Consider the following 27,150-nt stretch of genomic DNA (forward strand, 5'->3'; position numbering starts at 1 on the left):
GTATTCACATTTGAATAATGCTGTATAATAGACTGTAATTATATTATTCACATGTGAATAATGCTGTATAATAGACTTTATAGTATTCACATGTGAATAAGGCTGTATTATAGACTGTATTTATAGTATTCACATGTGAATAATGCTGTATAATAGAATGTATTTATATTATTCACATGTAAAAAATACCTAAATGTTTATTGTCTATTGTGAGCCAACTGTGATGCTGGATTTCCCCCAGGGATCAATAAAGTAATTTCTATTCTATTCTATTCTATTCTAAATGGTATGGTTTAATTGTTTCGGAAACGCTCAACAAGTTACGTCAAGTAACATGACATGTTCATACCGTATACAATTTAACGTGTCTGAAAAGGAGTAGGAAGAAGCAGATCTCCATGCCTTTTACTGCCAATTCATTCTCAACGTATGTTTAATATGTTGACACTAAATCGTTTGTCCACTTCCTTTTGTCACCATTTTTCAAATAAACAGAAAAGATTAAACAGAACAGAAATGAAATGAAATATAATTATTGCAGGTATTTTGTGTGTGGCCAAATTGAATTACTTTATGCAAAATAGTGCTTTGCATAGATGCAATGACAAGCAAGGCATTGGTTGTAGATTGGTTAAGCCCACTTGTGTGTGAGTCTTTGTGTGTGTGTGAATGAAGGCTCCAGTGCAGTGTAGCACTGGTACCTAGCATCAATGGTCCCGATTGTGTGCGCCACAAAACGATGTCACTGCTTTGACTTGGCTTGCATAGCGCAACATTCAGCGTTGTGTTGGTTAGTGTCGAGCAGAGGTGGGTAGTAACGCGCTACATTTACTCCGTTACATCTACTTGAGTAACTTTTGGGATAAATTGTACTTCTAAGAGTAGTTTTAATGCAACATACTTTTACTTTTACTTGAGTATATTTATAGAGAAGAAACGCTACTTTTACTCCGCTACTTTTATCTACATTCAGCTCGCTACTCGCTACTAATTTTTATCGATCTGTTAATGCACGCTTTGTTTGTTTTGGTCTGTCAGACAGACCTTCAAAGTGCCTGCCTTACTGGTGACGTTTCACTCCGTTCCACCAATCAGATGCAGTCACTGGTGACGTTGGACCAATCAAACAGAGCCAGGCGGTCACATGACCTGACTTAAACAAGTTGAAAAACTTATTGGGGTGTTACCATTTAGTGGTCAATTGTACGGAATATGTACTGTACTGTGCAATCTACTAATAAAAGTTTCAATCAATCAATCAAAAGTGTGAAGGAAAAAAAGACCCTTTTTTATTTCAACCGTACATCCCGTCAAAAGCCTAAAGACTGACTGCACAGTTCCTGTCTTCACAATAAAAGTGCCGCTCCATCGCGCCTGCGCTTTCAAAACAAGAGTCTCCGAAAGCCAGCGCAAACAAGCCAGCAAGCTACGGAGTTTGCCGCCAATGTAATTCTTGTAAAGTGTATAAAAACGAATACGGAAGCTGGACAAATAAGATGCCAAAAACCAACCACTTTCATGTGGTATTAGACAGAAAGGAGGAACTTTTTTTCTCCTTCATTTGAAAACGTGGACGCTATCAGCACTACTGTCTGATTCCAATCAATGCAAGTCATCAGAATCAGGTAATACACCAACTTATATTCTTGTCTTCATGAAAGAAAGGAATCTATATGTGTTAAACATGCATGTATATTCATTAAAACACCTTTAACATGTAAACAAAAACGGCAAAATAAATAAATATAAATTATATACTGATTTATAGTATTCACATGTGAATAATGCTGTAATAATAGACTGTAATTATATTATTCACATGTGAATAATGCTGTATAATAGACTGTATTTATAGTATTCACATGTGAATAATGCTGTATAATAGACTGTATTTATAGTATTCACATGTGAATAATGCTGTATAATAGACTGTATTTATATTATTCACATGTGAATAATGCTGTATGATAGACTGTATTTATATTATTCACATGTGAATAATGCTGTATAATAGACTGTATTTATATTATTCACATGTGAATAATGCTGTATAATAGACTGTATTTATATTATTCACATGTGAATAATGCTGTATAATAGACTGTATTTATATTATTCACATGTGAATAATGCTTTATAATAGACTGTATTCATAGTATTCACATATGAAGAATGCTGTATAATAGACTGTATTTATAGTATTCACATGTGAATAATGCTGTAATAATAGACTGTAATTATATTATTCACATGTGAATAATGCTGTATAATAGACTGTATTTATAGTATTCACATGTGAATAATGCTGTATAATAGACTGTATTTATATTATTCACATGTGAATAATGCTGTATAATAGACTGTATTTATATTATTCACATGTGAATAATGCTGTATAATAGACTGTATTTATATTATTCACATGTGAATAATGCTTTATAATAGACTGTATTCATAGTATTCACATATGAAGAATGCTGTATAATAGACTGTATTTATAGTATTCACATGTGAATAATGCTGTAATAATAGACTGTAATTATATTATTCACATGTGAATAATGCTGTATAATAGACTGTATTTATAGTATTCACATGTGAATAATGCTGTATAATAGACTATAAATAAATATAAATTATATACTGTATATATATATATATATATATATAAATGTGTGTGTGTGTATATATATATATATATATATATGTGTGTGTATATATATATATATATATATGTGTGTGTGTATATGTATATGTATATATATATATATATATATATATATATATATATATATGATATGAGTGTGTATGTTACTCATCAGTTACTCAGTACTTGAGTAGTTTTTTCACAACATACTTTTTACTTTTACTCAAGTAAATATTTGGGTGACTACTCCTTACTTTTACTTGAGTTATAAATCTCTAAAGTAACAGTACTCTTACTTGAGTACAATTTCTGGCCACTCTACCCACCTCTGGTGTCGAGTGACACAACAGATTCTAGTGCAATTCTAGCAAGTACTGTAAAACTCCTCACAGTTCATATTTGTAAAGACGTCATCAGACCGTCCGAGAGCATCATTGCAGCGTCTGTTTGCGCCCCAAATATCTTCCTCATTAAAACAGTGCCATCTTCTCCCGCTGCTTTAGTATGTCATGTTTTATGTTCCTCATCCGTGTCTCCTCAGTTACATCTTTAGACTGAGCTGCACCCGTCTGGGCCAGTGGGCCATCGGCTACGTGACGGCGGATGGAAACATTCTCCAGACCATTCCTCACAATAAACCTCTCTTCCAGGCCCTCATTGATGGCTTCAGGGAAGGATTGTGAGTACAGAAACATTCCACCTTGACACACTTTTACAACAACACATCATGGGACGGCGTGGCGAAGTTGGGAGAGCAATCTGAGGGTTCCTGGTTCAATCCCCACCTTCTACCATCCTAGTCACGTCCGTTGTGTCCTTGAGCGAGACACTTCACCCTTGCTCCTGATCGTGGTTAGGGCCTTGCATGGCAGCACCCGCCATTAGTGTGAATGTGTGTGTGTGAATGGGTGAATGTGGAAATAGTGTCAAAGCGCTTTGAGTTCCTTAAAAAAGGTAGAAAAGCACTATACAAGTATAACCCATTTACCATTTACCATGTAACAAAACAGCCAGTTTGCAGAATGTGTGAAAATACACAAAACCTATTTCCACCATATTTTGTATATCGGCCAAATGAATGAATGCAGTGTTTCCCACAGGGCAGGCATCTATTTGTGGTGGTGTGGTCGGGGGGTGGCGATGACCAAGAAGAACGCGGAGTTGGAATATAATTACAACACTTTATGTGCATATTTATATACAGATTTGAACAATTAGTTATTCACTGAAATATATTTATTAATTGTGGTTCTTACAAAAATTATATCTTATAAAATATAAAAGCTAAAATGTCTCTTAAAGCTCTGCCCCTTTAATTAGTGCATACTAAATAATTTAACTTTAGCCTACTACTACAACCATATTATTTACCAGCAACATAAAGTGAAACAGAGGCAGAGGTGTCCTGCCACAGTATAGTCAACCTCCTCCTCCTCCTCCTGCTGCTGCTGAACAGGTCGCACTGGAGCTAGTCGCTCTATTTTTTTGTCGTGGTCCTCTCTATAAGGCACATAAGAATATAAATTAGGACCCTTTTCATGAGAAAAGTGCATTTCTGATCTGACCCTGCTTTATTTTTCAGTGTTTGCTGAGTCTCACCTGTTGCCTCCGCCCTAATTTTTCTACTTGCCCGACTTCTCAAATCTACTTGCCCCAATATTTTAACTTTTCCTGCCTAGGTTTTTTTCTGGCTGTGTAGTGCTCATGGCTTATATCTTACTAAAATCCTTCCCGTTGACTATTTACAACACTACACAGTATTTATTATTATTATTATTATCTATAATTACATTTAAATGGCATTGCATACATGTAAAATTAAATGCTATTTCACATTATTTGACCAGTAGCAGTTACACCCATCTGAACAGGTCAGCCACCTGTTTGAAGCCCGATCACAGTTGAAATCTTGAAATGAAGGGCCTTTAATGGCCAAAACATTAACCTGGACAACATTTTAACAGCTGCTTGGCTCAGATTTTATTCTTTTCATTGCATTCACATGCTGCAGTGGACAGTGGACATTTTAGCTTGAGTATTAATGCAGTATCTGAAGCACCGTCTCCACGTGTGTTTATTGACAACAGGGTTATAACCTGGACACGTTAGCTCGTCGGTATGGTAGCAGGTGACTGTTACTACGTGCGTCTGTCCCGGCCCCCGAGTCAAACAGCGGCGGTGTTAATGAAGCAGCGTCAGGCTGCTCACCGTCAGTGAAACGCTCGGTGAAATCGCGGATTAACGTTAAATATATGACGAGCCGCGAGCGATGCAGCTATAACCTATCTACCTATAACCTATATTACCGTCGTATTTTGATCCCGTCCGTCTTCGTCTTCTACGTCGTCTTCTTCTTCTGGCCCACCAGGTGAATTAAGTGCTATTGGCGGAGTTACAATGCATAGTAGGCTACCGCCACCTACTGCACCGGAGTTGTAACTACAAGGTACATTCACAGACAGAGTCCCATCGCTTTTATGAGCGGTCGAGCGAGTCAAAAGCCGAAAAATCCATTTGTGGCGGACGTAATTCTTTCGTGGCGGGCCGCCACAAATAAATGAATGTGTGGGAAACACTGGAATGAATGAATGAAATAAGTCTATTTGGGTCATATAATCAACCATTTTGTGTGAGCAGTTTAACAGTAGAGATGATACATATTTAACAATCATACACATTTACACAAGAAAAGAAAAAGAATGACCAAAAAAGAAATAGGCTGAAACCAAAGATTATATTTGCCTATCCTATACCTTCACTGAAAATTAGATTACCTGGAACATCAACGTTCAAAAAATCAATGGGATGAAATAATTGTTACTATATTTTATCATTTTCAATTATTTCACCTTTCAAGGCTTTCTTAAAGCTTAACAAAGAACTACATCACTGAGCTTCTTCCACCATTTAACTCCTAAAACTGAAATATTTTATATTCCTTCTTACTTTACCTATTTCAAAAATCAATATCCCCCGTAAATGATAGTTTTCTCCTCTTCATGTAAATAACTTAAGACTACAAGCTGGAAGTCTGTTGTTCTTTACTCCAAACATCATTTCCATTGCTTTTAAAAACACAATATCTGAACACATTAGAACTTATAAATAATGGATTGGTATGTTCATAGTAGCACGCTTTGTGTATTATTCTAATGAGCCTTTTTTAAAGTTTAATTATTGGGTCTATGTTTGTTTTATAAACATTTCCCCAAAATTCAACACAATATGTTAAATATGGAAAAATTAAATAATATATTCAGACACTTCTTATTCAGCATGTGTTTTACTTTATAAAGAATAGCAATGGATTTGAGTATTTTCCCTTTATTTATTCAGTATGTGGTTTCCAACATAATTTATGATCAATTATTATTCCCAAAAATTTAGTTTCATATACTCTTATCAATTTCCACTTGATTTAATTTTAATTTTGCTTCACAATTTGTCCTTGCACCACTAAACACCATAAATGTAGTTTTCTTATTACAAACCCCGTTTCCATATGAGTTGGGAAATTGTGTTAGATGTACATATAAACGGAATACAATGATTTGCAAATAATTTTCAACCCATATTCAGTTGAATATGCTACAAAGACAACATATTTGATGTTCAAACTCATAAACATTTTTTTTTTTGCAAATAATCATTAACTTTAGAATTTGATGGCAGCAACACGTGACAAAGAAGTTGGGAAAGGTGGCAATAAATACTGATAAAGTTGAGGAATGCTCATCAAACACTTACCGTATTTTCCGCACTATTAGCCGCACCTAAAAACCACAAATTTTCTCAAAAGCTGACAGTGCGGCTTATAACCCGGTGCGCTTTATATATGGATTAATATTAAGATTCATTTTCATAAAGTTTAGGTCTCGCAACTACGGTAAACAGCCGCCATCTTTTTTCCCCGTAGAAGAGGAAGCGCTTCTTCTTCTACGGTAAGCAACCACCCGCCCCCGTAGAAGAAGAAGAAGCGCGCGGATATTACGTTTCATTTCATTTGTGTGTTTACATCTGTAAAGACCACAAAATGGCTTCTATTAAGAGACACGCGTACAACGCAGAATTCAAACTCAAGGCAATAAGTCACGCAGTAGAACATGGAAATAGAGCAGCAGCGAGAGAATTGAACATAAATGGTGCGTAGGTAGAGGAAGCAACAAGATGACCTGCGCCACTAAGACAGGGAGACAGCGCCGGACGACATACGCCAACATCTGCCAGTGGATCGTAAATGCCTGGGCGGATATATCGGTCTCAACTGTGGTCCGAGCTTTCCGGAAGGCAGGATTCATGGAACTGCTGGACAACAACAGCAACATTGACTCTGATGACTTCGACGAGACGGAGCCGGCCATTTTGGATGCCGTATTCGCCCAACTTTTTAATTCAGACACTGAAGAAGAATTCGAGGGATTTATGGATGAGGAATAATTTCAGAAAGTGAGCTTTAAATGTTTATTTTGTGTTTTGTGTGACATTAACGTTCGAGCAACGTTGAGTTATTGATGTTGCTATTGCTCTGCACTAATTTGAGTGTTACTATTTTTGTGATTGCACATTTGCACATTACATTTTGGGGGTGAACAGAGTTGTTAGAACGCTGGTTTGTAATATATTATTACAGTTTGACTGACCTATCTGACTGTTTTTTTGACATTCCCTTTAGCGCAGCGTAGGCGCGGCTTATAACCCGGGGCGGCTTATAGGTGAACAAAGTTTTGAAATATGCCGTTCATTGAAGGTGCGGCTAATAACCCGGGGCGGTTTATAGTGCGGAAAATACGGTATTTGGAACATCCCACAGGTGTGCAGTATAATTGGGAACAGGTGGGTGCCAAGATTGGGTATAAAAGTAGATTCCATGAAATTCTCAGTCATTCACAAACAAGGATGGGGCGAGGGTCACCACTTTGTCAACAAATGCGTGAGTAAATTGTTGAACAGTTTAAGAATAACCTTTCTCAACCAGCTATTGCAAGGAATTTAGGGATTTCACCATCTACAGTCCGTAATATCATCAAAGGGTTCAGAGAATCTGGAGAAATCACTGCACGTAAGCGGCTAAGCCCGTGACCTTCGATCCCTCAGACTGTACTGCATCAACAAGCGACATCAGTGTGTAAAGGATATCACCACATGGGCTCAGGAACACTTGAGAAACCCACTGTCAGTAACTACAGTTGGTCGCTACATCTGTAAGTGCAAGTTAAAACTCTCCTATGCAAGGCGAAAACCGTTTATCAACAACACCCAGAAACGCCGTCGGCTTCGCTGGGCCTGAGCTCATCTAAGATGGACTGATACAAAGTGGAAAAGTGTTCTGTGGTCTGACGAGTCCACATTTCAAATTGTTTTTGGAAACTGTGGACGTCGTGTTCTCTGGACCAAAGAAGAAAAGAACCATCCGGATTGTTACAGGCGCAAAGTGGAAAAGGCAGCATGTGTGATGGTATGGGGGTGTGTTAGTGCCCAAGACATGGGTAACTTACACATATATTAATTGATGAAAATTGGGCTGTCTGCACTCTCAAAGTGCATGTTGTTGCCAAATGTATTTCATATGCTGTAAACCTAGTTCATAGTTGTTAGTTTCCTTTAATGCCAAACAAACACATACCAATCGTTGGTTAGAAGGCGATCGCCGAATTCGTCCTCGCTTTCTCCCGTGTCGCTGGCTGTCGTGTCGTTTTCGCTTGCATACGGTTCAAACCGATATGGCTCAATAGCTTCAGTTTCTTCTTCAATTTGGTTTTCGCTACCTGCCTCCACACTACAACCATCCGTTTCAATACATGCGTAATCTGTTGAATCGCTTAAGCCGCTGAAATCCGAGTCTGAATCCGAGCTAATGTCGCTATAGCTTGCTGTTCTATGCGCCATGTTTGTTTGTGTTGGCATCACTATGTGACGTCACAGGAAAATGGACGGGTGGTTAAAATCAGGCACTTTGAAGCTTTTTTTAGGGATATTGCGTGATGGGTAAAATTTTGAAAAAAATATATATAATAAGCCACTGGGAACTGATTTTTAATGGTTTTATCAATTCTGAAATTGTGATAATGTTCCCCTTTAAAGATTTACATTATGAAAAGGACCTTTTGTCAAATGTCAAGCCTCCACAAATACAGCTAGAAACAGTTTTCAGGTTAATTGGAATGAAAAAAATGCACCAGTGGGATTGATTGTTGTCTTGGGATTGATTGTTGTCTACAACCATGAGATTTATGCCCCAAATCTATTTGTTTAATTAGATTAGTATTTAGATACCACATGCAGCAAAATTGTTCCTATGATGTGTACTTGTAATGTATCAACTTTGTGCCTATTTATCTTCAGCTATTTATTCCCTGATGGCCGACCTCAAAATCCAGACCTGACAGGACTTTGCGAACCTTCCCCTCAAGACCACATCAAAGTCACTCAGGTGGGAGCAGCGGACGTGTGTGATGTGGTGTGGCTGGTTTTTGGCCGCACGCACAGTCGATATGTTTGAAAAAAAAAAAAAAAAAAAAAAGACAAAGTGTCCTGTCAGGAAGATATTGAAATGAATGAGATGAACATTTAGAACACAATATGAAATAACATTTTATTGTCATCAAACATGAGATCTTGACGGAATTACAGGTGGCTACACTGCAAAAAGTCAGTGTTCAAAAACAAGGGGAAAAAAATACAAAAATGAGGGGTATTTTATTTGAACTAAGCAAAATTATCTGCCAATAGAACAAGAAAACTTGGCTTGTCAAGACTTTCCAAGTGGGAGGAGTTCGGGGAAGCCATGGAAAACGACTTCCGGACGGCTTCGAAGCAATTCTGGACCACCATCCGCCGCCTCAGGAAGGGGAAGCAGTGCACTATCAACACCGTGTATGGCGAGGATGGTGTTCTGCTGACCTCGACTGCGGATGTTGTGGATCGGTGGAGAGAATACTTCGAAGACCTCCTCAATCCCACCAACACGTCTTCCTATGAGGAAGCAGTGCCTGGGGAGTCTGTGGTGGGCTCTTCTATTTCTGGGGCTGAGGTTGCTGAGGTAGTTAAAAAGCTCCTCGGTGGCAAGGCCCCGGGGGTAGATGAGATCCGCCCGGAGTTCCTTAAGGCTCTGGATGCTGTGGGGCTGTCTTGGTTGACAAGACTGCAGCATCGTGTGGACATCAGGGGCGGTACCTCTGGATTGGCAGACCGGGGTGGTGGTTCCTCTCTTTAAGAAGGGGAACCGGAGGGTGTGTTCTAACTATCGTGGGATCACACTCCTCAGCCTTCCTGGTAAGGTCTATTCAGGTGTACTGGAGAGGAGGCTACGCCGGATAGTCGAACCTCGGATTCAGGAGGAACAGTGTGGTTTTCGTCCTGGTCGTTGAACTGTGGACCAGCTCTATACTCTCGGCAGGGTCCTTGAGGGTGCATGGGAGTTTGCCCAACCAGTCTACATGTGCTTTGTGGACTTGGAGAAGGCATTCGACCGTCTCCCTCGGGAAGTCCTGTGGGGAGTGCTCAGAGAGTATGGGGTATTGGACTGTCTGATTGTGGCAGTCCGCTCCCTGTATGATCAGTGTCAGAGCTTGGTCCGCATTGTCGGCAGTAAGTCGGACACGTTTCCAGTGAGGGTTGGACTCCGCCAAGGCTGCCCTTTGTCACCGATTCTGTTCATAACTTTTATGGACAGAATTTCTAGGCGCAGTCAAGGCGTTGAGGGGATCTGGTTTGGTGGCTGCAGGATTAGGTCTCTGCTTTTTGCAGATGATGTGGTCCTGATGGCTTCATCTGGCCAGGATCTTCAGCTCTCGCTGGATCGGTTCGCAGCCGAGTGTGAAGCGACTGGGATGAGAATCAGCACCTCCAAGTCAGAGTCCAAGGTTCTCGCCCGGAAAAGGGTGGAGTGCCATCTCCGGGTTGGGGAGGAGATCTTGCCCCAAGTGGAGGAGTTCAAGTACCTCGGAGTCTTGTTCACGAGTGAGGGAAGAGTGGATCGTGAGATCGACAGGCGGATCGGTGCGGCGTCTTCAGTAATGCGGACGCTGTATCGATCCGTTGTGGTGAAGAAGGAGCTGAGCCGGAAGGCAAAGCTCTCAATTTACCGGTCGATCTACGTTCCCATCCTCACCTATGGTCATGAGCTTTGGGTTATGACCGAAAGGACAAGATCACGGGTACAAGCGGCCGAAATGAGTTTCCTCCGCCGGGTGGCGGGTCTCTCCCTTAGAGATAGGGTGAGAAGCTCTGTCATCCGGGGGGAGCTCAAAGTAAAGCCGCTGCTCCTCCACATCGAGAGGAGCCTGATGAGGTGGTTCGGGCATCTGGTCAGGATGCCACCCGAACGCCTCCCTAGGGAGGTGTTTAGGGCACGTCCCACCGGTAGGAGGCCACGGGGAAGACCCAGGACACGTTGGGAAGACTATGTCTCCCGGCTGGCCTGGGAACGCCTCAGGGTCCCACAGGAAGAGCTGGACGAAGTGGCTGGGGAGAGGGAAGTCTGGGCTTCCCTGCTTAGGCTGCTGCCCCCGCAACCCGACCTCGGATAAGCGGAAGAAGATGGATGGATGGATGGATGGAAGACTTTCCAAAACAAGTAAAATTAGCTAACTTCAATGAACCCCAAAATCGCTTAAAATAAGTATATTCTCACTAATAACAAGTGCACTTTTCTTGGTAGAAACAAAAGATATGAGACCTTTTTGCTCAATATGTAGAAAAATATTCTTAAATGAAGTAAATGCTAGTGCCATTATCTTGACATAATGATATGCGCTCGCCATTACATTTCTTGAAACCAGCAAACTTATACTAAAAACTAATTTATTGTTCTTAATGGAAAGGCAACAAGGCAAGCGCTTGTTACTCTCGGGTCTATTAGCCGCTCAGGCAAATCATATTGTCTAAAAATGCATTTTTCCATGGATAACATGACATCATCGCGCCAAGTGCGTGCTCTTTCAGTCAATATATACAGCCCAGCCCCCGGCCAAAATTGTAATTTTGAAGAATGTACCTGAATGTGCATGAACTATTTCTGTTCAAAATTGTTTGAAATGTTAAATGTTTAAATATTAACTGTCAGTTTACTGTACTGTGCCAACTGTACTACTATATGAGTACCTATTTTCTATTGTTTCATTGAAAATAAAACTGCAAAGTCCATTTGGCTGTCATCTGTTTTAATTATGAGACACAATTGTGTCAAAGTCATGATTTTTGTTATTTCATGCTTGAAATAAGAAATGATTACTTTAAAAAAGGTGAGTGTTGATGACACAGCTTTGCAACACTTGATATTCTAGTTTCAAGCATGTTTTACTCAATATAGGTCATCACATCTGTAATATCTTACTGAGATCATTTAGGACCAAAACACTTGAAACAAGTAAAACACTCTAACATAAAATCTGCTTAGTGAGAAGAATGATCTTATCAGACAGAAAATAAGCAAATGTCACCCTTATTTGACATATTTCATCTTACTTAGATTTCAGTTTTTGCAGTGTAGTTTGTAAGGCACAGGTAAAATGCGAGACAAAAAAAATAAAAATAAAATAAAGACAGTGACATTGGCTGACTCTACCACTTAAATGTTTTTTATGAATTTGCATCCTCATATGCGGGACAACTTTGGGGCTACTACAAATAGCTTGTTATTGCATGGTCTAAAAGTCAAGTCAGAGCAACATTTGTCAGCAAAACCCCACCAGTCCTACGAAACGGGTACGGTAACTACTTTAGGCTTGCCTGGCAATTGGTAGAGAGTACGGGTAACTGATGGCTGCCTCTTCTCTACCCCCTCAGGAGCAGTATGAGCTCTACTGTGAGATGGGCTCCACCTTCCAGTTATGCAAGATCTGTGCAGAGAATGACAAGGATGTGAAGATTGAGCCTTGCGGTCATCTCATGTGCACTTACTGCCTCACGGCATGGCAGGTAGGAGGAGGCAATAGGGGTGTACCGGTATGCCGTAGTCACAATTCCAGACGCACTTTTGTTATCAGGTCATGGTTTGGTTCACAGAATTTGCAAAATGTTGAACGGCTTAGCTTTTGTATGAACCGTTTTAATGATTTGTGATATGAAAAGTAAATTAAAAACTACAAAACTGTAAGCAGGTAATTCTCCAATAAATATCCAATACATAGGGGGAAAAAAATTATTTTTAGGAAAGTGCAGACAGCCTCAATTAATATATTTTGAAAACATTGTAAAATGCGGCAATAATAGTTTCAGCTTGTAGCTTTCATTCCGAACTCTGTTGTAAAATGCTGGCTCGCTGGTTTCGTTTCATTCACTTTATACTTTGTCCGTTTAAAGTATTTCACAAGAAGGTAAAGTGGTCCCAAACACGAAGAAAGTTTTTAAGCTCTGGCTTCTGGCTGGCACTATCGATTACCTTGACGTCCGCTTGCCAAAGGCTGGGCTGCCCAGTTTCCCCTGCAGGGATTAAGCCTTAGTTCTAGACCAGGGGTCGGCAACCCGCGGCTCCGGGTCTGATGCGGCTCAGCAGCTTACTTGCTGAACCCCCCAATTTTCCCGTGAGACTTCCGGATTTCAGTGCCTCTCGCAGAAAACTCCCGGGATTAATATTCACCGATTTTCACCCTTACGGCTATAATAAGGGCGTGCCATGATGATACAACATTTGCCGCTCTCTACAATCTGTATTAACAGCGTGCCAGCCCAACACTTGTTATACAATATACATCTTCTGCTTGCACACGTACGTGACAGCAAGGCATACTTGGTCAACAGCCACACAGGTTACACTGACGGTGACCATATAAAACAACTTTAACACTCTTACTAATAATGCGCCACACTTTGAACCAAACAAGAATGACAAACACATTTCGTGAGAACATCTGCACCTTAACACAACATAAACACAACAGAACAAACACCCAGAATCCCATGCAGCCCTGACTCTTCCGGGCTACATTATACACCCCTGCTACCACCAAACCCCGCCCCCACCCCAAGCCTGCTCCCTCACACATGGTTGAGGTGGGAGGGGTTTGGTAGCAGGGGTGTATAATGTATCCCGGAAGAGTTAGGGCTGCATGGGATTCTGGGTATTTGTCCTGTTGTGTTTATGTTGTGTTACGGTGCAAATGTTCTCCCGAAATGTGTTTGTCATTCTTGTTTGATGTGGGTTCACAGTGCAGCACATTATTAGTAAGAGTGTTAAAGTTTTTTTTATACCGCCACCATCAGTGTGACCTGTGTGGTTGTTCACCAAGTATGCCTTGCTGTCACCTACGTGAGCAAGCGGAAGCCCCATACAACGTGTGACTGATCAGGCACGCTGGTTGTAGTGGGCGCTATATGCTGTACCATCACGGCACGCATGACGCTGACAAGCGCTATTCATTTAAAGCTTAACAATTCCATAAAAAGGTGTGGGCAGCGTGTCTGAGACCCTTGGTTCATACATAGCACAAAGCAAAAAAAAAACTTTGTATGCAGTGTTATTTCATTTAAAATTTCAAACATTTTTGCGGCTCCCATTGTTTTCTATAATTTTTGAAACTGGTCAAAATGTTTGGCGTGATTTTCAGCAGCTGCCTTTTCTTACGTGAGCACACGAATGGTTTCCTCCCGTCCGCCATCTGCTTTTCAGCAGCATGTCGCCGTTGTTCGCCGTCTACTTTTCAGCAGCACGTCGCCGTCGTTCGCGTGGTAGCAGAAGGATGGTTTCCTCCTGTCCGCCGTCTGCTTTTCAGCAGCACATCGCCGTCGTTCGCCGTCTACTTTTCAGCAGCACGTCGCCGTCGTTCGCGTGGTAGCAGAGGATGGTTTCCTCCCGTCCGCCGTCTGCTTTTCAGCAGCACGTCGCTGTTGTCTGCCGTCTACTTTTCAGCAGCACGTCGCCGTCGTTCGCGTGGTAGCAGAAGGATGGTTTCCTCCCGTCCGCCGTCTGCTTTTCAGCAGCACGTCGCCGTCGTTCGCCGTCTACTTTTCAGCAGCACGTCGCCGTCGTTCGCGTGGTAGCAGAGGATGGTTTCCTCCCGTCCGCCGTCTGCTTTTCAGCAGCACGTCGCCGTCGTTCGCCGTCTACTTTTCAGCAGCACGTCGCCGTCGTTCGCCGTCTACTTTTCAGCAGCACGTCGCCGTCGTTCGCGGTCTACTTTTCAGCAGCACGTCGCCGTCGTTCACGTGGTAGCAGAGGATGGTTTCCTCCCGTCCGCCGTCTGCTTTTCAGCAGCACGTCGCCGTCTGCTTTTCAGCAGCACGTCGCCGTCGTTCGCCGTCTACTTTTCAGCAGCACGTCGCCGTCGTTCGCGTGGTAGCAGAAGGATGGTTTCCTCCCGTCCGCCGTCTGCTTTTCAGCAGCACGTCGCCGTCGTTCGCCGTCTACTTTTCAGCAGCACGTCGCCGTCGTTCGCGTGGTAGCAGAAGGATGGTTTCCTCCCGTCCGCCGTCTGCTTTTCAGCAGCACGTCGCCGTCGTTCGCCGTCTACTTTTCAGCAGCACGTCGCCGTCGTTCGCGTGGTAGCAGAGGATGGTTTCCTCCCGTCCGCCGTCTGCTTTTCAGCAGCACGTCGCCGTCGTTCGCGTGGTAGCAGAGGATGGTTTCCTCCCGTCCGCCGTCTGCTTTTCAGCAGCATGTCGCCGTTGTTCGCCGTCTACTTTTCAGCAGCACGTCACCGTTGTTCGCGTGGTAGCAGAGGATGGTTTCCTCCCGTCCGCCGTCTGCTTTTCAGCAGCACGTCGCCGTCTGCTTTTCAGCAGCACGTCGCCGTCGTTCGCCGTCTACTTTTCAGCAGCACGTCGCCGTCGTTTGCGTGGTAGCAGAGGATGGTTTCCTCCCGTCCGCCGTCTGCTTTTCAGCAGCACGTCGCCGTCGTTCGCGTGGTAGCAGAAGGATGGTTTCCTCCCGTCCGCCGTCTGCTTTTCAGCAGCACGTCGCCTTTGGCGTGCTTTTCAGCAGCTGCCTTTTCTCCGTCTCGCTCTCGCGGTGTACTGTGCTCCGCGTCTTGCCTCTTGCTCTCCACCTCTCCTCCCGTCTCTCTTGGCTGTTACCCTTTTATAGACAGACAGATTATCTGATTGTGCCCAGCTGCCCGACCCACGCACCTGTAGTCCATTTGGACGCGGGTCCGCGGGCCACGCCCCCTCGCCGCCATCTTGGAGCGGGCCCCGGTGTCGGACCGCCGGCCCCGCCTCTCCACATTGATGTTCCTCAACAATTAATTTTCCTTTCTCCATTCTAGATTAGGAGTCAAAATCCAGTTTCACACACATACACGCCGTTAAAATGTATATTAAAAGACTCCTACCCAGGTTTTCAACGCCCCTTACTTTTTGCACAATGTGCAAAGTCGTTGTTGTTTACCTTAGTGTTGAGACTTTGTAGTCTGGAACTAGTTGACCTGAAATTAAGTGACATCTCAGACAGCAACTGGATTAGTGTGGATTCATTTAAACCAGATTAGTTTAGTCCTGGTTGTAAGTAAGTACATTTTATTTATAAAGCGCTTTTCACAGATAAAATCACAAAGCGCTGTACAAAACATAGGTAAAGTAAAACAACAATTCTATTAAAACAGGGGCAACATCATAAAAATGATACAACGTGGATTAAAAATGATAGTTAAAAGGTGCATTAACTAAAAGCTTTACTAAAAAGAGAAGTTTTCAAATGTTTCTTAAAAGTTTCAACACAGTCAAGATCACGAAGGGACTGGTGCAAAGTGTTCCAGAGTTCCGTGGAATGCCAGGTCTCCACGGGTTTTAAAACAAGTTTTTGGGGTCTTTAGAAGACCCTGGCCTGAAGACCGTAGGCTGCGCCCCGAAGAGTAGGGGCACAACAAGTCAGTGATGTACTGCATACCTGCCAACTACTCCGGTTTTCCCGTAATTAGTACGGTTTTCATCAACCTATTCCGGGTTACGGTTGCAGTGATAAAAAATTACGGTTTTTCATTAATTTAAAAAAAAATATTTTTTTTTAAGTTTTATTCACGAAATCGCGTAACAACAATGACAATCGACACTGCTTCCCGTAACTTCCTATCGAGCCATTCCGAATGCCATGCGCGAGGCTATTTATAGCACCGCTGCCAAGCACGAGGCACCAGTTGCCATTGTTTCCAAACGCGCGAACGATCATGGAATCAGCCGGAGAAAAATCGCAAACGAGTCTTAAACCGAAAAGAAAACTGCAGTCATTCCGTGAAGAATATTCAAAAGCCTATCCGGGAATAATTATCCGTTCCAAAAAGGGTGAAAACTACGCGAATTGCACCTCGTGCAGACAAGATTTTTCGATCGGACACGGAGGAATTAGCGATGTAAAAGACCACGTTGGGACAAAAAAACACAAGTCTAATGCCGTTGCTAGCGATACAAGTGGAAAACTTTCAACGTTTTTCGTCGCCCAAACAGATTCTTTGGATGTGATGAATGCCGAAGTTTTATTTACGGAGGCAATAATTGAGCATGGACTTCCAATCGCACTGGCTGATCACATGGGACAGTTATTTCGGAAAATGTTTCCCGACTCGAAAATCGCCAACAAATATGGATGTGGTAGAACCAAAACATCAAACATTATTCAGTGTCTTGGAACAGAATCCTCAAAAAGTATCGCCGATGTCAGCATAACTACCAAAATACAGAAGTATGTCCTTAATATTTTTGCAGTGCTATTTCTGTTGAAAAGTTCAAATGATTACATTAGAGATGTGATGTGCCACTTTTCAAGTGTCTGATGGCTTAAATTAATTTTCATTAATTTTTCATATTTTGAATTCTTTTGAAAGGCTTACAAAAAAACTACATTTGAATTGTAATTCCATGCTATTGACAGGACTATTAATTTTAATGAAGTTAGCTTACCATGTTTACAGTATGATAATTGTGATAGAAATGTGAATTTTAGGCACAGAATATTTTTTACAATTGAACAAGGCAGTAGATTATACAAGCTTGGACAGAAAGTTAATAATGACACCAATTTTTTTTTTTTATGGAATTGTTTAGTACTGTTTTACCATTTGTTTACTGTAAAAAGTGTTTATACTTTCAATGAACAAATTGAAGTCTTGTGAAAGGTTGACAGGATAACTGGCATTAACTGTCAAAATAATTTCAAACTATTGAAGTTAGCTTACAGAATAAACATGTCAATCAACCCATATGATTTTTGCTGTAATATTTTTGTTTTGAAAAGTCACTGTGACTGATAGAAAAGTGATGGTTTTAGCAACATTTTAACCTGTCTAAATGCTAATAATCATTTTGCGTCGGCCTGAACCCCCCACCAGGACTTTGCCTGGTTTTTCTGATTTCAAAAGTTGGCAGGTATGGTAATGTCAGGACTAAAATGTTAAACTCAATGCGGAATTTAACGGGAAGCCAATGAAGACTGGATAAAACGGGGGTGATACGGGCTATTTCTGGGTGCTCCGGTCTAAAGTCTGGCATTTCTGGCAAGTCTTGTATTTATGCCCTGAATGCGAAACCAGACTTATGTGTTTAGGGAGTAGATGCTTGAGAATGCATATATATTTAAGAGTTCTTTCTTTATTCATAATCATGTTTAAAGCAGCTAATATTTTCCCATGTGTACTCTTTTTGCTTGTATCTTATGTCCGCAAGTAAACTCTGTGCTTTACCTTGAAGCGGTTGGAATGTGGGAGTATAGCATACTCCCTTTTTACCTTATCTGTATTAGAACAATGAGGCTGTTTCCTTTCTGGGCAGGGAGGGGGCTGTTTTCGTATTCAATAAGTTGTCTCCTCCCGTTTGATTTTCAGACCTCTTCTGATTGCTGGTATCAGCGCACTGAAGAACTGGTCTCCTAAAGCTTTAGTAAAACTTGATAATATTCCTATTCTGTCTTGATGGTCCTTCTTACTCAACATATATGTCATCTGAAAGAACTTGGGATTGACCAGTGACTTTAATGAAAGGAAGACTGGTCAGACGCAACAATTGTGAGGCAGTTACACTTCCTGTCTATCACTTAAACTAGGTTTGATATCAGATTACAAATGCATGTATCGTTACACCCCTATAGTTGCTAAGTATGTAAAAATAAAAAAAAGGCTAAGTTTACTCACCACTTGTGCAATTGGTCCAGGAATCGGAGGGTCAAGGCACGGGCTGCCCATTCTGCCGCTGCGAGATTAAAGGTACCGAGCCCATCGTGGTGGATCCCTTTGACCCCAAGGACAACAGCGGGGGCTCTTGCAGGGGCATGTTCGGAGCCGAGGGAGCGCCGTCGCCCAGCTATGACGACGACGACGACGACCGGCTCGAAGACCCTCACCTTATGATGAGCAAACTCGCTTGTACAAAGGTGAGATGGGTGTGGGGGGGATGCCTGGTTTTTCCAAGTACATTCTTTGGCATACTCTGAAGGTTTGTTTCTCCGAGGAGCACCTGAAGGATGTTTCTGACCCTTTTTACATCACGTAAAACTCACAATTCCTATCTGACGTCTTTCATCTCTGTCTTTGTTTCTTTTTGTGCCAGTCACTTGATTACACACATACTTTATGTGCCTCTGCATAGTGGAGGTGTGCAAGATAAACACACTTAAATGTGCTCAACTTTCTCTTTTTTTTCCATATGTTTGGCGTGTTGACGCAAAGTGAGTCACAGTTGTTCCATTACATCCTCAGAAAAATCAACACCTATCCCAAAGTTTCAACACATTACACATCTTGGACATTAAAGTTGGTCTGGGCAGGGATAAATATTTTCCTCCCTACTATAGAGGCAGCTCTTCTGAATGACATTGTAACCAGGCTGCAATATTATAATGTCAATTGGCATTTACCAGAGGTGGGAACAAGTCATTGTTTTGCAAGTCATAAGTAAGTCTCAAGTCTTTGCCCTCAAGTCCCGAGTCAAGACAGGCAAGTCTCGAGTCAAGACTTGAAAGTCTCAACCACAGACTAATATATTTACACAGATTGTGTATGCTTCTAAAACGCTGTATTTATTTATTAAAACAAGTGCATTTGAAATTGCAGGGGAAAAAAATAGTGCTGACATTGCACTTCCTAATAGCACTATTAAGCAGTCATTTTAAACATTTAACTCATTCCTTTACAGAATAAACACATTTGAAAAAACAAGTGTAACTGTACTTATTTGCACTAAAGTGTTAACATTATATTTCCATGGCATATTGCATTGTAACTAGTTCCACAGCAGTTTCTATCCTGGTCTTACCTTATCTCATTGATCTCATCTCATACTGTATGTGTGTTGATGTGTGCGTACACATGAAAAACATAACAAATACATGAACATAACAATGAACAGAGTTGTACTTTTTCGATGTCAGGGCCCTATGCAGTATGTACACATATTCTTAATATTGTATACATTTTAACTGACCTTTATTTGACTATGTTTGTCTTTTTGTAGGTGGCTAAAATATGCGGTGCTGCTGACCGCCGTCTAACGTTACGTTACTGTGTGTGATACATTGACTAACGTTACGTTACTGTGTGTGATACATTGTCTAACTTTACTGTGTGTGATACATTGACTAACGTTACGTTACTGTGTGTGATACATGGACTAACGTTACGTTACTGTGTGTGATACATTGACCAACGTTACTGTGTGTGATACATGGACTAATGTTATGTTACTGTGTGTGATACATGGACTAATGTTATGTTACTGTGTGTGATACATTGACTTAACGTTACTGTGTGTGATACATGGACTAATGTTATGTTACTGTGTGTGATACATGGACTAATGTTATGTTACTGTGTGTGATACATTGACTAACGTTACTGTGTGTGATACATGGACTAATGTTATGTTACTGTGTGTGATACATGGACTAATGTTATGTTACTGTGTGTGATACATTGACTAACGTTACTGTGTGTGATACATTGTCTAACGTTACTGTGTGTGATATGTGGACTAACGTAACGTTATGTATAGGCACCTCATGCAACCCTGCTTAAAAAAAATCACTTAAAAAGTATGTATAAGGTAGTGAACTGCAGTGGACGCAACAGATTGCCGTGTTTGCAATAACGTTACAACGTTAGCAGTGAGTTTACAGCCTCACTGATGTAACTACTTGGCAAATAAAAGTTACGTTACTTAGCCAATAAAACATTCAAAACTTACCCTTTTTTGTGCAAGTTCAAATGTCGAACGAAGTTGGAAGTTGTTGCGTCTCCGTCTGTAATCTTCGAACCGCATGTTTTGCATACTGCAACTCCTTTTTTGTTGACCAAGTCGTAGTTTTTATACCCAAACGAAACTATCTTTGGTATAAATTTTTTCTCACTGGCGCGTTGTTTGACAGCTCTTCTTCGTTGGTTGTCCTGCAATTTGAAGAAGTCTGGAGCTTAAGTCACAGAGAGGTTTCTTAAGTGCAGAAATTATGACTAAAATGGCGAAGCTGTATTTCTATTGGCACTTAAATTTTGTTGACCGTTTATTTAGGAAAATAAATATTATTATTAATTTACTTAGAATTTATTTTAGTGCTGTGTAATTGTAAGTCCCTTTTTTATAGTATATTTGATTAATATTTATTTTTGTAATCATCCTGATCTAAACGTTGATAATAATCCTTGTGATTTGTTTTATATCATTTGACAAGGTGTATCCTGTTAAATGAAAGTAGGTTGAGTATATATGTACATATTAATAATATTATGATGATATGATGAATTAAGTGTAAGAATCATAATTGAGTGTTCATATTTGAGTGGGCCCCGGGTTCAACTATACGGGGAAAGTTGGTCAAATAAGGTCAAAAGGTTACGAGCCCCTGACCCAAATCATACTAAAAGACCAGAAAGATGATTGTTAAAAGACAGAGGAAACTTTTTGAATAAATTGGATGATACACATGTTCTTATACCCAAAGACAATGCAGTTGAAATAATTAGTTTGCTGCAAACAAAGTTTTAATTTAACTCAGTGAAGGGAACCTCCACACCTTTTTCCTTTACTTTGAAATTATTTGATTTAAATGTTTCTTCTTGTTTTAATTGATGTTCCTCAACAATTAACTTTCCTTTCTCCATTCTAGATTAGGAGTCAAAATCCAGTTTCACACACATACACGCCGTTAAAATGTATATTAAAAGACTCCATCCCAGGTTTTCAACGCCCCTTACCTTTTGCACAATGTGCAAAGTCGTTGATTACCTTAGTGTTGAGACTTTGTAGTCTGGAACTAGTTGACCTGAAATTAAGTGACATCTCAGACAGCAACTGGATTAGTGTGGATTCATTTAAACCAGATTAGTTTAGTCCTGGTTGTAAGTAAGTACATTTTATTTATAAAGCGCTTTTCACAGATAAAATCACAAAGCGCTGTACAAAACATAGGTAAAGTAAAACAACAATTCTATTAAAACAGGGGCAACATCATAAAAAGGATACAAAGTGGATTAAAAATGATAGTCAAGTGCAACTGTACTTATTTGCACAAAAGTGTAAACATTGTATTTCCATGGCATATTGCATTGTAACTAGTTCCACAGCAGTTTCTATCCTGTTCTTACCTTATCTCATTGATCTCATCTCATACTGTATGTGTGTTGATGTGTGCGTACACATGAAAAACATAACAGCTCTTCTTCGTTGGTTGTCCTGCAATTTGATTGGATGAGAGCTGTGGGGTGAAAACCACGTGGATGTAATTTGATTGGATGTTGTACTGAGAGCACACACGTACACAATGAAAGATACGGAGCGCTCCTGAATAACTTTTTCATCTTTGGGTTTTGGGGAAAGTAGCAAGTCAAAAGGCTCAAGTCCAAGTGAAGTCACAAGTCATTGATGTTAAAGTCCAAGTCCAGTTGCAAGTCTCTTTACATTTTGTCAAGTCCAGTCTAAAGTCATCAAATTCATGATTCGAGTCCAAGTCTTGTGACTCGAGTCCACACCGCTGGCATTTACCAGAAATTGTACAAACTTACTTATATAAAGAGTGCTGTAGTTTTATGTCCTGTCATCCACTTTGAGGAAGCGGTAACAGTTTTTTCTGTCTGGCAGTATTATGAAATGTGTGTTCTCCATTATGTTGACCTTTTAATGTTGTGTGTGCTGCAGGTAGAACGCCCCCCATCGCCAATGTCCATAGCTCCTCACTCCTCCCTTCCACCTGTGCCGCCCAGACTAGACCTGCTTACACACAGACCCCCCAACCTGCCTGGCGCTTCCAGTCCTGGAGTCACTAATAAGGTGAGTCCAGCAGGCCAATGCGCTTCTTGATTCAGTCTCAACCACTAAGTTACTGTACTTGGATGTATGGAAAGTCACGGTAAACATTCAAAATGCAAATCCTTTTAATATTATTGTTTGGAAAACATAATTCATGCCCAACCGTTTGGCCCACTGTTAGACTTGTAAATAGAGCAACCCCCCCTCGTTATACTTGTGAGTATGGCAGACAGAGATAGTAGGTGTTGAGGAAATGACTCATATTGCAAAGGTTTCAGCTAACCAATGACATCAGTAAGTGTAGAGGAAGTGGGCGCGTTCTGTTCCTGTGTGGCAGTTGTTCATGCAAACAGGCCGACACTTTCCCCCCGAGTGCTGCTTCATATATTAAACATACTCAACTTCCATGGCTTCTGTTAGTTCATGAATAACTACATTGTCTAAAAGGAAGAATTGAGTGTAGATATAAGATCAAATATCTATGACTATATGGCAAGCTTGGTGGAAGAAACTGCATGTAAGTTGTCAAAACTGAGCAGTATTTTTTAGAAGCATAATGTTTATGCCAGTCTTTTTCAACCTTTTTGGAGCCAAGGCACATTTTTGTTCATTCATCATCAACTCTCACTATTATGTTAGATCCACTATGGACTGGACTCTCACACTATTATGTTAGATCCACTATGGACTGGACTCTCTCACTATTATGTTAGATACACTATGGACTGGACTCTCACACTATTATGTTAGATCCACTATGGACTGGACTCTCACTATTATGTTAGATCCACTATGGACTGGACTCTCTCACTATTATGTTACATCCACTATGAACTGGACTCTCACACTATTATGTTAGATCCACTATGGACTGGACTCTCACACTATTATGTTAGATCCACTATGGACTGGACTCTCACACTATTATGTTAGATCCACTATGGACTGGACTCTCACACTATTATGTTAGATCCACTATGGACTGGACTCTCACTATTATGTTAGATCCACTATGGACTGGACTCTCACACTATTATGTTAGATCCACTATGGACTGGACTCTCACACTATTATGTTAGATCCCCTATGGACTGGACTCTCACACTATTATGTTAGATCCACTATGGACTGGACTCTCACACTATTATGTTAGATCCACTATGGACTGGACTCTCACACTATTATGTTAGATCCACTATGGACTGGACTCTCACACTATTATGTTAGATCCACTATGGACTGGACTCTCACACTATTATGTTAGATCCACTATGGACTGGACTCTCACACTATTATGTTAGATCCACTATGGACTGGACTCTCACTATTATGTTAGATCCACTATGGACTGGACTCTCACACTATTATGTTAGATCCACTCTGGACTGGACTCTCACTATTATGTTAGATCCACTATGGACTGGACTCTCACTATTATGTTAGATCCACTATGGACTGGACTCTCACACTATTATGTTAGATCCACGATGGACTGGACTCTCACTATTATGTTAGATCCACTATGGACTGGACTCTCACACTATTATGTTTGATCCACTATGGACTGGACTCTCACACTATTAACTAGATCCACTATGGACTGGACTCTCACCCTATTATGTTAGATCCACTATGGACTGGACTCTCACACTATTAACTAGATCCACTATGGACTGGACTCTCACGCTATTATGTTAGATCCACTATGGACTGGACTCTCTCACTATTATGTTAGATCCACTATGGACTGGACTCTCACTATTATGTTAGATCCACTATGGACTGGACTCTCACTATTATGTTAGATCCACTATGGACTGGACTCACACTATTATGTTAGATCCACTATGGACTGGACTCTCACACTATTATGTTAGATCCACGATGGACTGGACTCTCACTATTATGTTAGATCCACTATGGACTGGACTCTCACACTATTATGTTTGATCCACTATGGACTGGACTCTCACACTATTAACTAGATCCACTATGGACTGGACTCTCACCCTATTATGTTAGATCCACTATGGACTGGACTCTCACACTATTAACTAGATCCACTATGGACTGGACTCTCACGCTATTATGTTAGATCCACTATGGACTGGACTCTCTCACTATTATGTTAGATCCACTATGGACTGGACTCTCACTATTATGTTAGATCCACTATGGACTGGACTCTCACTATTATGTTAGATCCACTATGGACTGGACTCACACTATTATGTTAGATCCACTATGGACTGGACTCTCACACTATTATGTTAGATCCACTATGGACTGGACTCTCACACTATTATGTTAGATCCACTATGGACTGGACTCTCACACTATTATGTTAGATCCACTATGGACTGGACTCTCACTATTATGTTGGATCCACTATGGACTGGACTCTCACTATTATGTTAGATCCACTATGGACTGGACTCTCACAATGTTAGATCCACTATGGACTGGACTCTCACTATTATGTTAGATCCACTATGGACTGGACTCTCACTATTATGTTAGATCCACTATGGACTGGACTCTCACACTATTATGTTATATCCACTATGGACTGGACTCTCTCACTATTATGTTAGATCCACCATGGACTGGACTCTCACAATGTTAGATCCACTATGGACTGGACTCTCTCACTATTATGTTCGATCCACTATGGACTGGACTCTCACTATTATGTTAGATCCACTATGGACTGGACTCTCACACTATTATGTTAGATCCACTATGGACTGGACTCTCACACTATTATGTTAGATCCACTATGGACTGGACTCTCACTATTATGTTAGATCCACTATGAACTGGACTCTCACTATTATGTTAGATCCACTATGGACTGGACTCTCACAATGTTAGATCCACTGTGGACTGGACTCTCTCACTATTATGTTAGATCCACTATGGACTGGACTCTCACTATTATGTTAGATCCACTATGGACTGGACTCTCACTATTATGTTAGATCCACTATGGACTGGACTCTCACTATTATGTTAGATCCACTATGGACTGGACTCTCACTATTATGTTAGATCCACTATGGACTGGACTCTCACTATTATGTTAGATCCACTATGGACTGGACTCTCACACTATTATGTTAGATCCACTATGGACTGGACTCTCACACTATTATGTTAGATCCACTATGGACTGGACTCTCACACTATTAACTAGATCCACAATGGACTGGACTCTCACTATTATGTTAGATCCAATATGGACTGGACTCTCACAATATTATGTTAGATCCACTATGGACTGGACTCTCACACTATTATGTTAGATCCACTATGGACTGGACTCTCACACTATTATGTTAGATCCACTATGGACTGGACTCTCACACTATTATGTTAGATCCACTATGGACTGGACTCTCACACTATTATGTTAGATCCACTATGGACTGGACTCTCACACTATTATGTTAGATCCACTATGGACTGGACTCTCACACTATTATGTTAGATCCACTATGGACTGGACTCTCACACTATTATGTTAGATCCACTATGGACTGGACTCTCACTATTATGTTAGATCCACTATGGACTGGACTCTCACTATTATGTTAGGTCCACTATGGACTGTACTCTCACACTTATGTTAGATCCACTATGGACTGGACTCTCACAATGTTAGATCCACTATGGACTGGACTCTCTCACTATTATGTTATATCCACTATGGACTGGACTCTCATTATTATGTTAGATCCACTATGGACTGGACTCTCACAATGTTAGATCCACTATGGACTGGACTCTCACACTATTATGTTAGATCCTCTATGGACTGGACTCTCACACTATTATGTTAGATCCACTATGGACTGGACTCTCACACTATTATGTTAGATCCAATATGGACTGGACTCTCACACTATTATGTTAGATCCACTATGGACTGGACTCTCACTATTATGTTAGATCCACTATGGACTGGACTCTCACACTATTATGTTAGATCCACTCTGGACTGGACTCTCACTATTATGTTAGATCCACTATGGACTGGACTCTCACACTATTATGTTAGATCCACTATGGACTGGACTCTCACTATTATGTTAGATCCACTATGGACTGGACTCTTACACTATTATGTTAGATCCACTATGAACTGGACTCTTACACTATTATGTTAGATCCACTATGGACTGGACTCTCACTATTATGTTAGATCCACTATGGACTGGACTCTCACACTATTATGTTAGATCCACTATGGACTGGACTCTCACACTATTATGTTAGATCCACTATGGACTGGACTCTCACACTATTATGTTAGATCCACTATGGACTGGACTCTCACACTATTA

The 27,150-nt window shown here is 40.9% G+C and overlaps 1 protein-coding gene across 1 annotated transcript in view; it reads left to right on the plus strand.

Moving 5' to 3' along the window:
* The window catches only part of cbl (Cbl proto-oncogene, E3 ubiquitin protein ligase), a 205,467-nt gene that overhangs the window by 144,344 nt on the left and 33,973 nt on the right, over positions 1-27,150 (plus strand). The window contains exons 6-10 of the mRNA XM_061973246.2: positions 3,189-3,326; positions 8,990-9,077; positions 12,434-12,565; positions 18,723-18,941; positions 22,694-22,825. Of these exons, the coding sequence (XP_061829230.1) occupies positions 3,189-3,326; positions 8,990-9,077; positions 12,434-12,565; positions 18,723-18,941; positions 22,694-22,825 (709 nt within the window). The remainder of the gene's footprint in view (positions 1-3,188; positions 3,327-8,989; positions 9,078-12,433; positions 12,566-18,722; positions 18,942-22,693; positions 22,826-27,150) is intronic.

This window comes from Nerophis lumbriciformis, linkage group LG17, assembly GCF_033978685.3.
Source record: "Nerophis lumbriciformis linkage group LG17, RoL_Nlum_v2.1, whole genome shotgun sequence".
Taxonomy (NCBI): Eukaryota; Metazoa; Chordata; class Actinopteri; order Syngnathiformes; family Syngnathidae; genus Nerophis; species Nerophis lumbriciformis.